The sequence below is a fragment of the Hoplias malabaricus genome, chromosome 16 (genome assembly GCF_029633855.1).
Source record: "Hoplias malabaricus isolate fHopMal1 chromosome 16, fHopMal1.hap1, whole genome shotgun sequence".
In the NCBI taxonomy this organism is placed as follows: domain Eukaryota; kingdom Metazoa; phylum Chordata; class Actinopteri; order Characiformes; family Erythrinidae; genus Hoplias; species Hoplias malabaricus.
Genome location: NC_089815.1, coordinates 15,817,701 through 15,836,095, shown reverse-complemented (window position 1 = coordinate 15,836,095; position 18,395 = coordinate 15,817,701). Strand labels below are relative to the sequence as shown.

At 38.8% G+C, this 18,395-nt stretch overlaps 1 protein-coding gene across 3 annotated transcripts in view; it reads left to right on the top strand.

Annotated features, from left to right (window-relative positions):
• Nucleotides 1-18,395, top strand: part of cdc14ab (cell division cycle 14Ab) — a 69,393-nt gene that overhangs the window by 26,622 nt on the left and 24,376 nt on the right. For all 3 annotated transcript variants that reach the window (XM_066647436.1, XM_066647437.1, XM_066647435.1), the window contains exons 6-9: nt 458-524; nt 13,959-14,021; nt 16,529-16,616; nt 17,071-17,301. In XM_066647436.1, the coding sequence (XP_066503533.1) occupies nt 458-524; nt 13,959-14,021; nt 16,529-16,616; nt 17,071-17,301 (449 nt within the window). The remainder of the gene's footprint in view (nt 1-457; nt 525-13,958; nt 14,022-16,528; nt 16,617-17,070; nt 17,302-18,395) is intronic.

The following is an 18,395-nucleotide window of genomic DNA, read 5'->3' as shown; positions in this document are numbered from 1 at the left end:
TCTTATCTCTCTTTCTGTCTCCTCTCCTCCTCTCCCCTTACCTTGTACTTGCAGCCACTTCTCAACCTGAGGCCTCATGGCCCAGGTCACTGCATTTGTGGGTGCTGGTCTGCATTCTTTAAAAGCAAGATGCCATTCGTGATCTGGGTCAGATTCATGAACTCTCATGATGCACTGGTCTATTTTTAGGTTTGTTCACTTATTGCACATGGGGCCAGGCTTTTCATTCCTGTTCTGGTCCTGCGGGGATAGAGAGTCCACAGAAAAAAAAAACCAACTATGACCTCTATCTAATGTAGTGAATGAAAAATATTTCCCTGCTAACTCAAAACATGTAATATCAGGCACAGTGCACGTTTCCTGCATATAATTTCAGTATTCCTTTCCTGTATCACGTTTTCTTTCTCTTTTTTTCAATTCGTTTTTCTGTTTCTTATTTCTTTTTCTGTTATTTCAGGGATGCATCTTTTGGAAATTGCACTTTCAACCTGACAATTCTTGACTGTTTGCAAGGAATCAGAAAGGTAAGATATATTGCTGTACTCAAGGGTTAAATTTTAAATGAAGTAAGTTAATCTATTCATGCTCACCCACAAATGCTTTCTTATATATGTATTGATAGTTTGAAAAATGGTAACAGAAGTCCTTAAGATTTGATGAGAATGTGTTACACACCACTTGCATATACATAATTCACCAGTCCTTATGGCAATCTGATGTAAATAGTAATAAAATCAAATCAAATCAAATCAAATTTATTTATATAGCGCTTTTCACAACTGATGTTGTCACAAAGCAGCTTCACAGAATTCCAGTAAGACAAGATTTGACATGAAATGTAAAAACAAATGTAAAACCCTCAAGTGAGCAAGCCAGGGGCGACAGTGGCAAGGAAAAACTCCCCCAGCTGAGGAAGAAACCTTGGGAGGAACCAAGGCTCACAAGGGGTGACCCATCCTCCTCTGGTCAATCTACTGGTGATGATAGTTAGTAGTCCATGAGAACTTCAGTGTAGGGACAGCTTCAAGGCACTTGGTGGTTGCTGGAGCGTGGGCAGCTGGTCTGAAGCGTGGAGGAGGATCTCGACAGTCATCCATCAGTGTCCAGACAGACAGGTGGCAGTCGTTTACTCGGAAAGATGTAAAGGGATGGAATTAGTTTTGAACTGTTTTGTGTTTGTAAAGTAGAAAATATGAAAATTTCCAGAGTGTGGCTAATGACTCCGGCAGATCTGACTATGACAGCATTAACTAAAAGGAGAGAACCAGGAGGACACACAGACACGGGAGCATCCTGAAACACTGGCATCCCTCCGCTCCACCGTCAACAAACCTGAGTGATCGCGAGAAGCGGCGGGACGACAGCACCAGCGTCTCAGTTTACTATAATTCCCTGTGTCCATGGACCCCCCGGATCTGCCGCCTTTATCTATGGGGGAGCATTAGCTACCAAATGATAAACTAAACAAATGAGTTTTTAGCCTACATTTGAAGATTGCGACTGTGTCTGAGTCCCGAACATTTTCTGGAAGATCATTCCAGAGTTGGGGGGCTTTATAAGAAAAGGCTCTTCCCCCAGCTGAGGCCTTCTGAATTCTGGGAACATTTAAAAATCCAGTATTCTGTGATCTGAGTGAACGTGGGGGCTCATAATAGGAAATTGTATCTTGAAGATATTCAGGAGCAAGCCCATGTAGAGCTTTATATGTTAATAACAAAATTTTGTTGTCAATGCGGAATTTAACAGGCAGCCAATGAAGTGATGATAAAACTGGGCTGATATGTTCAAATTTTCTAGTTTTAGTGAGGACCCTAGCTGCAGCATTTTGAACTAGTTGAAGTTTTCTTAAATTGCTGCTGGTGCATCCTGACAGTAGTGTGTTACAGTAGTCAAGCCTTGAAGTAATAAAGGCATGTACTAATGTTTCTGCGTCCTGAAGGGATAAGGCCTTTCTAATCTTAGCAATATTGCGAAGATGTAAAAAAGCTGTCCTAGTGATACTACCTATGTGTTGATCAAATGATAAATCCGGGTCAATTATGACACCAAGATTTTTTGCTGCTGAACCAGGTTTAACTGGAAAGTTAGCTAGATTTAAAATTAAGTCTGATAATTTATTTCTTGTCACTTTTGGACCCAAAAGCAGGACCTCTGTTTTGTTGCTGTTTAGGAGGAGGAAGTTACGCAACATCCAGCCTTTCACGTCTTTTACACAGTCCTCTATTTTCTTTAATCTGTGTTTGTCATCGGGCTTGGCTGAAATATACAATTGTGTGTCGTCTGCGTAACAGTGAAAGTTAATGTCATGGTTTCTTATAACTGTGCCTAGCGGTAACATGTATAATGTAAATAATAATGGTCCTAAAATAGAGCCTTGTGGAATTCCAAATCTTACTTTAGAATAATTTGAATTTAGATTGTTTACTTTTACGAATTGATAACGTTCCGTTAAGTAAGATTTAAACCATAATAGGGCTGTCCCTGTGATTCCAACCATGTTTTCTAACCTTTCTATGAGAATATTGTGGTCTATTGTATCGAAGGCTGCGCTTAGGTCAAGAAGCACCAACAGGGATACGTGGCCTTGATCAGAGGCAAGAAGAAGATCATTTGTTATCTTGACTAGAGCTGTCTCTGTACTATGATGTTGCCTGAATCCAGATTGGAATTTTTCATATATATGATTCTTATGTAGATATGAACTAAGTTGTTGGGCCACAGCTTTTTCTAAGATCTTAGACAGAAATGGCAAATTAGAAATAGGCCTGTAGTTAGACGGTGTACTAGCATCAAGATTTGGTTTCTTGATCATAGGTTTAATAACTGCTAGTTTAAAAGCTTTGGGTACATGGCCCAGACTAAGCGATGAGTTTACTATAGTTAAAAGAGGATCAATAATAGCTGGTAGTACTTCTTTGAGCAACTTTGTGGGAATTGCATCAAGTGTGCAAGTTGTACAGTTTGCGGAGGTGACAATCTTCTCTAGTTCTAATTGTGGGAGTGGGCAAAAGGTTTCAAGTCTTTCTTTTACAGTTATATTATGTTTTATTTCATTCACATCAGGTGGCAGCCAGGATGGATTTGATCCTGTGGCTAGAGTTTGTTGTCTAATATTCTCAATTTTTTGTTATTAAAAAAGTCCATAAAATCTTTACTGGTGAGAGTTGCTGGAATTAGTTGTTCAGAACCTGCTTGATTTTTTGTAATTCTAGAAAACACACTAAACAGTGCTCTCGGATTATTTTTATTATGGGAGATCAGCGAGGCCAGATATGCTGAGCGAGCTTTAGTGAGGGCATTTCTATACTCTATAAGGCTGTCCTTCCAGGCAGAATGGAACACTTCAAGCTTGGTTGATCGCCATTTCCGCTCTAGTTTTCGTAATGTTTGTTTTAAAGTACGGGTCTTATCGTTATACCATGGTGCGAGCTTTTTCTGTCTTATACTTTTATGTTTAAGTGGTGCTACCTTTTCTAAAGTAGATCGACAGGTATTTTCTAGGTAATCAGTTAGTACATCTAGGTCCATTGGGTCTGATGTAGTTGGAACTGGGGTTGATAGTTCTGGTAGGTTTTCTATAAATTGTAGGGCGGTAGATGGTTTTATTATACGCCTTGTAGAATAGCGAGGGTTCTTACATATATTATGGATAAAACGTAGCTCATATGAAATTAAGTAATGATCGGAGATTGCTGAGGATTGCGGTAAGATATTAATTTTGTCAATGTTAAGGCCTAGTGTCAGAACTAAGTCTAAAGTGTGGCTGCAGTAGTGTGTAGGCCCTGTTACATTTTGAGTAAATAATAGAGTAAATAAAGTAAAAACATGCTCTTCTTCACATGGACTATATCAGATGAAGATTCTAAATACACTCTACTCTTAGGACTCCACACGTATCCAGGTATTTTTTGAAAACATGTACTCCTCCCTCGGTTTTTGAAAATATCCCTTTCATGGCAAATACAAAAGCAGTTGCGTTATCATGCCAGTCCATTAGGACTTAGGACTTCCATTAGAACACCACTTAGCATGACAAAAACAGGTTTAATTCCAAAGCATTCCATACTCCCTATGTAGTATAATGTGCAAGTCATGAAATTACTCTCAAAAACCTGATTATAACACTTATGTCAACAAAAGATATTACTAACATAGCAACACATCAAGAAAGTGCAACGTTATTACTTACTAGTCCAACAAGAAGGCATTTGTCTTGTGTCTTCTTTACTTTTCAACTAACTCTACTAATAAAATCAGTCCAGTATTAACTCTTGTATGGCAGTCTTTCACACACTTTCTCCACCTTGCTGCCATAATGCCCATACCGGGGGAAAATCAAGCTACCTCCTTCTTGTAGTGAGCCAAACACCTGTGAATTATGTGCCGCAAAACGTTATGCAGTTCTCGTGAGAGTTCTCTGCCCCTTGATTCCAAAGTTGCATAGTTTAGTTTTTTAGAGTAGCAGCCTCTTGGAGCAATGAGAGAGGCGCTATGCTCCTTATTACAAGTCAAAAGAGTAGCACAATTCTTTTGAAGCTGTTATTGTAAGCTAAAATACTACAGTGTTTCTTAAATGCATTATGTTTTTAATACAACATCATTTATATGTATTCATATGTGGGAATCTGAAATCTTACGCTTCTTGCTTTAGAGTTGGGCAGTAAAAATGTGGACGGTATCTAAAAATGAGTGCAATACTTATGAGGTGTGTGTTATGTCAAAATTCTGTTCTGTGTCTTTAAGAACACGGCTAAAAGGTTAACTCACATGCATTTAAGAGAGTCACAGAGAGGGGGCACTGTGGGAGCTCAGTGACTAGTGATGTCAGTCTGAAAACGGGTGGAGAAAAACACAAGCCTAATAGCACACCACGGTTGTGAGTTTATTGGTGAGTTTGGGTTAAAAGAGAGAGGAAGAAAGCTGAAAACAGGCAAAAAACTTTGAAAAACGTTCAGTCAACTTGTGCTCACAGGTGTGAGGCTTTATCTTCTAATTATGTGTGTTTTAAGCCTCAGTTCGCTGGAAAATCTGCTGCTGTAGTGTGCTAAACCACAACTGCTTGTTATGCACAAGTACTTGTTATGCTATGTTATCCTGCCAGACCAGTTATGCTTCCAAACAGTGAAGGGCAGTGGTCGGCAAACAGTTGATTGAGATAGACAGGTCTATCTTCAAGACCATGCCATTCAATTGCAATTATATCATGCTGCTTCAGTATTGCATTTATGTAATCGCTGCACCATTCTGTATCTGCAGTGGTTTGCTAGCTATTTAAACAGGGACATATAAAGCCTTCATCACACAGGGTTTGTGTCTGCAAGTTCTGAAACGCAAATTTGCCATCCTGACCAATAGTCTCTACCCAATAGTTTCTAAGCCAACACTGCGGCAGTGCTGGCGGTTTCAGGTTCAAAATGGGAGAAATTGTACAAATATTCCATGCGGCTTTTACAGACGCTAAATATATATATATATATATATATATATATATATATATATATATATATATATATATATATATATATATATATATATATATATATATATATATTGGTATATGGGAGGGGGGAACTTTTCAAGATGGGTGGTGACCATGGCGGCAATTTTGAAGTTTGTTTTTTCAATGGGAAGAGGGTCATGTGACACATCAAACTTACTGGGAATCTCACAACAAAAACAATGGTGTGCTTTTAACGTAACTTTATTCTTTCATGAGTTATTTACAAGTTTCTGACCACTTATAAAATGTGTTCAAAGTGCTGCCCATTGTGTTGGATTGTCAATGCAACCCTCTTCTCCCACTCTTCACACACTGATAGCAACACTGCAGGAGAAATGCTAGCACAGGCTTCCAGTATCCGTAGTTTCAGGTGCTGTACATTTTGATGGTATGGTGTGGTAAATGGGGTACAAAGATAGTGGGGCCATTCTTCATCAAAAACCTCAAGGCCACTGGATATGAGGAATTGCTACATGATGATGTGTTTTCCTCTTCATGCACTGAAGCTGGCATGTTCCCTGAGTTTTTCCAGCAAGATGGTGAGCCACCACATTATGGGTGTCAGGTCCTAGCATTCCTAGATGAACAGTTTCCTGGAAAGTGGATTGGTCGTCGTGGGCCAGTTGAATAGCCCCTGAGGTCTCCCAATCTGACCCCCTTAGACTTTTATCTTTGGGGTCATCTGAAGGCAATTGTCTATGCTGGGAAGATACGAGATGTGCTTCAAAAGTTGATCTTATACGTAAAACGGGTTTTTATTGTTAACACTTATTTCGACATGCACTGTCGTGCTGTGCTGAGCTAAACACTCAGAAAGCACTTTACTCAACTCAGTATTTGAGACGTTATGATGGTATGAAAAATGTGGATACTGCCCATTCCCATGTTGCATGTCATTTTTTGACAACTTTTTCTAAAACTAAAACAGGCCAAAACGCAGACAAAACCCTCCAGAAAACAAAATTCTTTAAAAATATCCAGTTAGGTGTTGACAGAGCCTTAACCATATTTACCTCTCCGAATTATAGTTACAAGAGAAAATTTTAAATATTGTGATATAGTTTGTTCAAGAGTAAAATGCTGCTTTTTCATTAACACATTTCCCAATATCATTATTGATCTTAAAATATTAAAAGAGAAAACTTATGAAAAAATAATAACTACTACAATTTGGGCATCTGATATCTCATATAAAGAAATAGTATTAAACAACATTAAACCACGCATTATCTGTGCTATTTCAATATAAATTGAAATCAGAATCCTATTGCTTCATTTTGCTTCCTCTGTCTAATTAAAATATTTCTGCTGAATCAACACAGTACATAAAGGCTCTCTGATTAAGGAATGCTTTATTAAGTTTTTGTAGCTAATTGGAACCAGGCAGATCACACAAGACATATCATCATGCAAGCATTAGTTTGACGCATCAAATAACTGCATCAGAATATGTTTTCTACAATTACTCCTTAAGCTGTGAAGGCTTTCTGCAAATATTCTTCAAAGCTTGTCCAACCTAGTGACAGTAGTCAAGAAAGCAAACATTTGCGGGTAGAGCATGGACCCGTTCTACCAGTATTCCAGTCTGAAACAAAGGAATGAATTAAGGATCTATGTGGTTTCTCTGAACTAATGGTTCTTTTCCACCACATGGGTCTGGCTCTACACAATACGGCTCGGCTCACTTAAAGCTTGTTGCCTTTTCAGTGGCAGTACTCCCCTGCGAACTGGAGCCAGTGACATTGAAAAACACTGTCTCTAACAGGAATCACTGCCTTCGAAACTACAATAACGGCAGCTGTAAAGTTAGGCGCCTTTTACTTTTTGTGTATTTGCGTGTTGTCTAAACACGGCTCCGTGCCCCAGTTCTCACAGTTTTATTTGTTGCACGTTCGGCTTTCGATGAAAATATTTGGCAACCATCGGCCCAAGGGGCATATAAACCTCTTCCAAAAACCTCGAGGTAAAGTTATGAGCTGCCGTTGTGTGTCCGATTAAAAACAAATGTGAAAGCTGCTGTAACTTAAGAGATTTAATAAGTGGTGAGTTTGTGTTGGATTTTAATGAGCTCTGCATTTTGTGGTGATTGACATGGCTTTGGCCAATCAGCCTTCTGCAGGGTTTACTATTTAGTACTTTCTCTGCATGGTTGGAACATGGCGCGAGCTGGGGCTGAAAAATTACACGGGACCAAGTACAAGATTTGGCCAGTGGAAAAGCAAAAGAGCCGTGCTGTGTCAAGTAGAGTCGTGTAGGTTCTATGCAGTGAAAAACACATGCTTGCAATGTGTGTGGTGTGGGTAGTGGGTGAATTAAATATTTCAATGGGAGATACATTTTTTTTTTTTTTTTTAAAGTTTATATAAGCTTATTTCCCCCCCTCAATCAGTACCTTATCTTTCCTTACTATTTCACTATTAATGGTTTTGTAGGTTAGTTATAATTGACTTGTAGGTTGTAAAAAAGAATTACTGATAGGTTGGGAAAATTTTTAAGTTCTGAAAAAATATTTAAATTGCTTTACGATGTGCTTTTTGTCATTGTCGTTTTTTCGCTGATATTTTAATTTGACCAGTCAAAAACAAAAGCTACACATTTTCCCCTTTTGTTGCTTATGTGCACTGATGTCATTTAAGTGAGCTGGTAACACCCTCATAGCCACAACAGTTTCATGTGAGAACATCTTGCAATGCAGGCAGGGCTTGTTTAGAGTATGTCTGGAAATAACGCCAGGACATTCCTCCACACATTCCAGTCAACACTCCCATTCCTTCGTGTAGACTTTTCAAACAGCCCAACGTCACTCTTGTCCATGAAGACAAACAACCCTTTCTCCTTAACCCAGAATAATTTCCCTTCTCCTAACTCCTGCCTTTATTAAAACATGCCATACCTTTTACCCCCAGTGAACGTGCCAAACAGGCTTTAGTCATACTGATGTGATATACTTGGATCCGATTACTTTTTTCCACAACAAGCGTGACAGTTGCTTTGTCTCTAGCTTTAATTAACAGTCCATTAGCAGATCAGTGTTTGTAATCAATTCAGTCTGCCTGTCTTCTGAGTCTGCACAACACCACAGCCATTAATGAAACATTCAGATCCTTCCATGCTACCTGCCAGCTTTGTTCCACATGATTAATCACTAATTGTGAGCCAGCAGGTGTTTCTGAGAGTGTGTAATGCTGCCAAGTTTGAAGCTTTTCTTTTAATGACAAGTAGTCATACCCTAGTAGTTCTGATAAACTGCAACATATGTAGGAAGACTTATGATAGTAGCTGTAATTGGCATTCAATACAATGCCTGGGTTATCATCATTTGGTGTAAAATAATAATAATAGATATAAAGCCCACACAAACAGTAAACAAGATTTACTTGAGTCAGAGATCATGGGTGTCAATGTTGGAGTGGAACAGAATGAACTCTAGGCTTGCATTCAACAGAGAACCAGGTTTTTTTTTTGAAACAGCTTGAAATCTCTTTCTTTTTGTTAATTTACTTTTTCACTTGCACTTTCTAGATTATTTTTTATAGAGCTTTATAAAGTTTTGTGTATTTTTGTATATCACCTTGTGACCTCTCTGGATTCCTTACCTTTTTCAGGCCTTGTATTACCATATGCCCATTCATCCATACTTGCCCATATTACCACATTCCCATTCATCCATCCAGAATTGTGTAATATAATTTCCACTCCTAAATCAGGCCGTATTTGTATTTACTGATTTGTCCCCTACTTTACATTCAGCATCAACTCACTATTGGTGCTTTTCCACTACATGGGACTGTCTCAACTTGGCTTGGTTCGCTTTTAGCTGGTCGCTTTTCCACTAGCACAGCTTCCCCACTAAAGGGAACCACAGGCTTTGAAACCACAACAGCGCCAGAGGTAAAGTTAGGCACTGTTTACTTCTTGTGTATTCGCATGCGGTTTTTGGACTGAACATGGCTTCGTGCCCCAGTTCTCACAGATCACAGCTTTCCTTCTTACACATTCAGCTTTCATTGGAGATTAGCCACCGACACCACTGGGTAATGTTACAAGCTGTTGTTGTGAGCCAGATAAAAACAAATGTTACCGCTGCTAAAACATCAGATTTAACAAGCGGCAGGTTTGTGCTGGTGCTCTGCATTTTGTGTTTATTGACAGGTGGGTGGAATAACGGAGAGTAGGCGAGTGAATGTGGGGAGAAGAAGATACAGCTTAACTTTCGATTAACACAAATTTAGATGTCTGCTATTTAAACTAATGCTAAATTGCTAAAACTACAATTTGCTAATCTTAAAAGCTCACTCAAGTCTGGGTGCGCTGGGAGACTCGTCTATTGGGGTCAGTGGCCATTTCTAGCCGCCGGCTCGGCGGAGGCTCGGGTTCGTTTCTAGAGTCATGGTTCGTTAGTGGAGGCAAAAAAATATTCAAATGCCCAGTTTGTATCTTGGAAAGTTCGTTAGTATAGGGGTACGTTAGTAGAGGTTCCACTGTACTAATAAAGTACTTTGTTCCAGGGACCAGGTACCGAATTTGGCTAGGGGAAAACAAAAGTCGCGTCGCGTAGGTTCTATGCAGTGAAGGAGTGCCATATGTGCTATATGAGAAACCTTTTAATATATATAGTGTATCCTTTGTAGAAATTTTGAAGATTTTGAAAAACCATCCAAGTAGGCATGTTGGTCCTGCAGTGCTTTGAGGGTGAGTTTGAGAGGTTGCATGAGGAGACTAGAGCAGTAGGACCAGCACAGATTGGGATTTAGAGCATGTGTGCTGTAATTAAGAAAAAACGCTCTCGCATTCATACTGCACTGGCAGCCTCTTTCTGTAAGCCCTTAGTCCAATTATCATTGGAGCAAGGAGAACAACAGGGCCAAATCCATTAGACTCACCCAGGACCAGAGAACGATTACATAACCAACACAACCTGGGAGAGCTAATGGGTGGGGAGAGTAGTTATTTCTCAATACTTGACACACAGGCAGCTGTTAAAACAGAGAATGAAATGGACCTGCTGTGTGAATTATTACAAGGTTGAATGTTGCGATACTAATATCACATTCTGACTTGACTTACTAGCCACGGTTGCGTTTTCAGCTCTGCTGTAGATTCAAAAGCTTGTTCACTGTGCCTATTCATTCTTGTCTGCAGTCTCCACACTAATCGATGCCATTAGCTTGCTAGCCTCACTTAACCCATGAGTCATTCGCTAGCAGCCAGCGGGATCTCTGCAGCTCTATGGTGTATGACCCCTTTCCCTTGTTACCACAGATAAAGTGTGTCCTGCTACTGACTTTCAGCATTCCATATTTAAATCTGTATTAAGGGTGCAAAATATTATATGTTATGGACATCATGTCACAAGCATAAATGAATCTCAATCATTTAAAGGTCAAATAAAAAATAGGTCTAAAGCAAAGAAGGGGTGGATGGCCACAAACCTGGATAAATAAGAGTATTGTAGTTCTGGTGCAGGCCTACACTGCTTACATATTTTTGTTTTATCACCAGTATAGAAGTACTGTCTGAAGTTTAAAAAAAAGCATGTATTGTGAAAGTATTTTCATTTTATTCCTTTATACTTTCCTTTAGCTTGTGTATTGTCTAAAAAAACCTCTATGCCATGTTCGCTTATTTTACGGCTGTTGTTGTTGCAGGTTAAGTTGTGAACTTTGTCCACATGTAGTCTGTTGTAAAAATGGAAATGGGGTGTGGTTGTGCAGTTTCAAGCACACACTATCTGATTTTGTGCTAGGTTGCAAGTGTAAAGTAGTTTCAGTAGTGATTGTAGTGATAACAATGTAGGTGCATTTGTGCTCTGTAATATAGTGCTTCTTCATAAGAGCACTTCCTCAAAGGGCCAGCAGAAAATTACACCTTACACACAAGTGTGGAGAAGTGGTTGAATGTACAGTTAACTGACATTGTTGCAATTTAATCATGCATCATGCATGTGCAGTGTTTCAAATTACTGTTAAGATCTATCATCATTAGTTATCATCATTAGTAATGTGTAATAGTAACATACCTATAAAAATGAACTACTGTTATGGTAAGCTCTCTAATTATGAAAGGAGCTGAGAAACCCTGTACCATTTCAAATATATAGGTCTACAGTCATGTGTGAATGTTTATGTATAGTAGAAGTGAAAATAAGAACACCTCTACAGGGAGCACACCTTAAATATGGCATTTTACTACAAATTGTAGTGAATTGTTAAATTTGTCATGCAGATGCTTGTCATAAAATTAGAATATCATGGAAAAAGTTGATTTATTTCAATAATTCCATTCAAAAAGTGAAAGTTGTATATTATACTCATTAATTACACACAGACTGATATATTTTAAGTGTTTATTTCTTTTAATTTGATGATTAGTTGTCAGTTATAATCATCAATATCTTTTTCATGATTCTAATTTCATGACCAGCATCTGTAGATGTTTTTTCTGTTAATATTTTAAAATGATGTAATTTAAATTTAAAATAAAGTAATTTACAAACCGGATTCCAAAAAAGTTGGGACACTAAACAAATTATGAATAAAAACTGAATGCAATGATGTGGAGATGGCAAATATCAATGTTTTATTCGTAATAGAATATAGATGGTATATCTATATAAATGTATCGATATAAATGTAACATTTTAAAGGAAAAATATGTTGATTCAAAAGTTTGTCAACAAATCCCAAAAAAGTTGGGACAAGTACCTTTAGTGCAATAAATGGCTAGAAAAAGGAAATATAACATATAACAAACAGCTGGAAGACCAATTAACACTAATTGGGTCAATTGACAACATGACTGGGTATAAAAAGAGCTTCTCAGAGTGTCAGTGTCTCTCTGAAGCCAAGATGGTAAGAGGATCACCAATTCCACCATTGTTGCGCAGAAAGCTAGTGCAGCAATACCAGAATGCTGTTACCCAGCGTAAAATAGCAAAGACTTTTAAGTTATCATCATCAGCTGTGCATAATATCATCAAAAGATTCAGAGAATCTGGAACAATTGCTGTGCGTAAGGGTCAAGGCCGTAAAACTCTACTGGATGCTTCTGATCTCCGGGCCCTTAAATGTCACTGCACCTCAAACAGGAATGCCACTGTCAAGGAAATAACAGAATGGGCTCAGGAATACTTCCAGAAAACATTGTCAGTGAACACAATCCACCGTGCCATCTGCCATTGCCAGCTGAAACTCTACAGTCCAAAGAGGAAGCCATTTCTAAGCAAGCTCAACAAGCACAGACGTTTGCACTGGGCCAGGGGTCTTTTAAAATGGAGTGTGGCAAAATGGAAGACTGTTCTGTGGTCAGATGAGTCACGATTTGAAGATCTTTATTGAACACTGGGACGCCATGTCATCCAGACTAGAGAAGACAAGGATAACCCAAGATGTTATCAACGCTCCGTTCAGAAGCCTGCATCACTGATGGTATGGGGTTGCATGAGTGCTTGTGGCATGGGCAGCTTGCATGTCTGGAAAGGCACCATTAATGCAGAGAACTATGTTCAGGTTCTAGAACAACATATGCTCCCATCTAGACATCATCTCTTTCAGGGAAGACCCTGCATTTTTCAACAAGATAATGCCAGACCACATTCTGCAGCAATCACAACATCATGGCTACGTAGGAGAAGGATCCGGGTACTGAAATGGCCAGCCTGCAGTCCAGACCTTTCACCTATAGAGAACATTTGGCGCATCATAAAGATGAAGGTGCGACAAAGAAGGCCCAAGACGATTGAATAGTTAGAGGCCTGTATTAGACATAAATGGGAGAGCATTCCTATTTCTAAACTTGAGAAACTGGGCTCCTCTGTCCCCAGACGTCTGTTGAGTGTTGTAAGAAGAAGAGGGGATGGCACACAGTGGTAAAAAAATGGCCTTGTCCCAACTTTTTTGGGATTTGTTGATGCCATGAAATTTTGAAACAACATATTTTTCCCTTAAAATGATACATTCTCTCAATTTAAACTTTTGATCTGTGATTTGTGTTCTATTCTGAATAAAATATTAGATGTTGGCAACTCCACATCATTGCATTCAGTTTTTATTCACAATTTGTTTAGTGTCCCAACTTTTTTGGAATCCGGTTTGTAATTAAATGTGGAGCACTTTGTTTTTTGTAGAGGATATGTGCTTATTTTTTATTTAGGAAATCAACAAATATTAGGAAACATTCACATGACTGTAGACCTATAAGTTGATCACTATGTCATTGTAGTCTGTCTCTCCAGAGAACAATGTTCCACTGCTCAAGAGCCCAAGTTAGTTTATGTTTATGTTTCTCTCTGACTTTAGAAGGTCTCCTAAGCTTTCCGTAATGTAGGTGTTATAGAACCTCGTAATAATTCAGTGTTTTTAATTCTGTCATTTTTATTAACCATAACATGACTAGTTATAGAATTTACTTTTATATAAAAATATTTAAAACAAATAAGTGTATTTATACTTTGTTATAGGCTCTGCAGCATGGCTTTTTAAACTTTGACACGTTTGATGTGAAAGAGTACGAGCACTACGAGGTAAGTCTTTCATCTAAAATGCTCACAACATCTCTGTACAAGCTAGGGTTGCAGATCAATCAAAATATTATTATTGTTTTGAAAAGAACTTGCACACAAATACATTGAATTAAAGGGGTGGGGGGGGGGGATGTTGAGATTACATAATAAATTTAAGAAAAATTTTTTAAACTATTTTAATGCTTATTTTCTATTTCTTTGCTGTTTTGCATGCTCACAAGCCTCAATTATACTTAAATTAGGAATTAATTAATTCATTCATTTATTCATTATCTGTAACCGCTTATCCAGTTCAGGGTCGCGGTGGGTCCAGAGCCTACCTGGAATCATTGGGCGCAAGGTGGGAATACACCCTGGAGGGGGCGCCAGTCCTTCACAGGGCAACACAGACACACTCACACATTCACTCACACACTCACACCTGCGGACACTTTTGAGTCGCCAATCCACCTACGAACGTGTGTTTTTTGGACTGTGGGAGGAAACCGGAGCACCCGGAGGAAACCCACGCGGACACGGGGAGAACACACCAACTCCTCACAGACAGACACCCAGAGCGGGAAACGAACCCACAACCTCCAGGCCCCTGGAGCTGTGTGACTGCGACACTACCTGCTGCACCACCATTAGGAATTCAATAATATACAAACATTTAGCCTCCATTCAAATCAGAATTTTTGAATAGGTGAATACAGAATGCCCTTTACACTAAGCATACTTTTTCATTTTAAAGCAGTTATTATTTGGTTAATTTAACTTCCTTGGAAAGAAATAACATCCTATGACATATTTGGAAAAATATTGTTGCTGTTTACAGAAATATATGCAACGCTGAAATAGTGGATTTTTTTTTCTACTAATTTTGGAGCATTTCTATTGGTCCATTCATCACACAATCTGAAGGACAGCAGCTGTGTTCAGTTATGTAGAATAGTAAAAATACACCAAAGTGGAGATGCATGGTTTCCCCTCAGACAGTGATGATATGCACTAAAAATACTGTCTAAAGAACCCCTGACCTCAGAAGTATCTAACTTCAAAGGGTTAACATCTCTTGGGTGGCTAATTGGGATTATAATGATTGATTTATTTTGCTTTATACATTTTAGTATTTTAAATTTAGCACTTAAGAGAAATTGTGCACCAATTGCAGTTTTACCGAAATTTGTCATGTTTGTTAATTCTATTAAGTGGACGTTTTCTCTTAATTTCAGTTAGAAAATAAAAATATTACTTTTGACGAAGCATGCTATCGTGAATGACAAGCTGAATGAAATGTTATGAAGTGGATATCACTATAGTAAATGGCTACAAAATTTAGCTCTAAGGGACACACATAAATATGCCCCCAGCATATCCAGGACATTGAAACTCTGTGACATTAGAGGACATAAAAACTAAAACCACAGCAGTGCTCTGAAAGTGCAGGCCTAGCTGTCTGTAGCACTTCTGTAACGCTTTTGCATCTGTGATGTTTGAGGACACAGCAGTGTCCAGAAACTCTGAGCCTGAAGCTGCCCAGTCTAAACCTGCATGTAAACACTGGCAAGAAAAAAGGTACTGTACTGGTACTTTTTGATTCACTAAAGGTAAAGATAATGGAAATGTACATTCAAATAAATAATTATTATAGTAAAGTGCATTTGTGTTTCATAATTATTACCCTATATGCTCTTCACTATAAAGACAATATAAAGGCAATGTGTAGGCTTTATAATAACTATTTATGGAATTGTTGAAACGGAAAAATCCACATTTACAAGTGAACTTCAAAATATGTTTCCTAACTAAAGAGAAAGAACATGTGCTTTTGAGGATACAATCCCATGACAGGTTTTCCTCAGAGTGGAGTTGGACACTTGAACTCAATAGACACACAGCAGGGTGTTTACCCAGAAACACATTCAGCAGTTTCCAAACCCCTTACATAACTGCATTTGTTCCATTGCTCTGATATGAAGCTTTATCCTAATGAGAATCTTGGGTCACTGTAAACACTTCTGTCAAAAACGTAGCAGATTCACAGTGATGCAAAAGTTTACCTGAAGTCAACTCATATATTTATACTGCTTTGCTTGTTTTCTTGTTTTACAATTTATTATTTGCAATAGAATATTTTTGTGTTGAAGTCATGCTTACAATATGGTTATGTAAGGGGTAATGTTTGCTGTGGGGGATGTGCAGTTTTTATTTATTTTCACATATTATATATATATATATATATATATATATATATATATATAAAATATGACCAGGTGTGTCCAAAGGTTTGCATAACACTGTGCTCTGATTTTTTTTTTTTTTTATATATTTAAATATTGAAAATTTAATATTTTCACAGTGAAAGTTATATAAGTTTTGCCGATCGCCTGTCCTTACCACTGCCCTTCCTACTTAGAAAAGGCTTTGCCAGCATTGTGCAACCCAGCTTGGGAGTACATTTAATTCCAAGTCGCACCTTTCGTAACACACTTACACCTGCATCTGTTTCATTTTCTCCTGTCTAGCGTGTGGAGAATGGAGACTTTAACTGGATTGTCCCCAGCAAGTTGTTGGCCTTCAGCGGGCCGCACCCAAAGAGTAAAGTAGAAAATGGTGAGCTGCACGTTTCAACATGGCTTCATAACGTGTCCATCTCCACCCTGTCACTGCGCTCCTTTCATTTAGATGCATAGTGGTATCCAAGAGAGCAAGTGTCTTGTGACACTTGTGATTGTTTTGTTGGTGCACTACCAAACGAACTGGATTTCCTGCCTTGACGGTCTTGCCACATTTTACCCAGCAGATGGAGCTGTTAATACAGGAATACATTGCAAAATATTATGCAAAATTGTGATGGCCCTGGTTAAATAGCCTTTTTTTTATTGATTTTCTAAGTAAAAACGTCTACTTTGTTTAATTCAGTAAATGTAATTGTACATTTTGCTCACAGAGGTGGGGAGAGGTTGTTTACTTGTTTTTCTCCCAATTTATTAACCTCAGCGATGTAATATTTATATCAATATTTCAATCACAGTGTTAAGTTTCCTTCTGTTCTCTTTCATTTTAGGCTATCCTCTTCATGCCCCTGAGGCTTATTTCCCTTACTTTCGTAAGCACAGTGTCACCACCATCATCCGCCTCAATAAGAAGATCTATGATGCCAAGCGTTTCACAGATGCTGGCTTTGATCATTACGATCTGTTTTTTGTGGATGGCAGCACTCCCAGTGATGTTATCACACGTCGCTTCCTGCATATCTGTGAGAGCACTGATGGAGCCGTGGCTGTCCATTGCAAGGGTCAGTTCCTCTTATTCTTTGACCTCCAACCTCTGTTTTCCTGTTGCATATACATATGTCCACTTGGTGGCAGGTTTGACTTAGATTTCACGAAGAAGAAGAGCTCCAACCCTGAACGTTGTGTCTAACTAAGATTAATCTTGTTTTTTTACCCATAGATGTCTAAGTTGTTATTAGGCAGGTTTGCATCCATGTGTGCCACAATTATTGGCACCCCTGGCGTTAGTACTTTGTATAACCTCCTTTTGCCAACAAGACAGCACTTAATCTTCTCCTATAACTCTTCACAAGATGGGAGAATACAGAAAGAGGGATATTTGACCATTCCCCTTTGCACAACCTCTCTAAATCATCCAGGGTCTTCTCCTATGCACTCTCCTCTTCAGGTTTGTATTGAGTTGAGGTCTGGGGGCTTAGATGGCTATGAGAGGAGCTTGACTTTGTGCCTTGTGAACCATTTTTGAGTAGATTTGGCCACATGTTTAGGGTCATTATCTTGCTGAAAGACCCAGTGATGACTCATCTTCAGCTTTCGGGCACAGGCCACCAGATTCTGATTCAAAATGACCTGATATTTCAAAGAGTTCATAATCCCATGTATCCTTACAAGGTTTCCAGGTCCTTTGGAGAAGGAACAGGCCCACAGCATCACCGATCCTCCCCCATACTTAACAGTGGGCATGAGGTGCTTTTCTGCATACTCATCCTTGGCGTTACGCCATACCCACTTAAAGCTCTATCTTGGTCTCATCTGACAAAAGCACACTATCCCAGTTAAAATCACAGTACCACTTGGCAAACTCCACCCATTTACGCTTATGAGTATAACTCAGAAAAGGCTTTCTCCGTGCATGCCTCCCAAACAGCTTGTTGGCATGTAGATAGTGTCTGATGGTTGTTTGGGAGACCTTGTAACCCCAAGATACTACCATTTGATTCAATCCTCTTACAGTGAGCTTTGGAGAACTTTTTACTTCCTTTACCATCCTTCTCACTGTGCATGGTGGCAAGATACACTTGCGTCCCCTTCCAGGCTTTTAACATGTTTTAACTAGGCGTGCCAATAATTATGGAGGGTGCTAATATATATATAG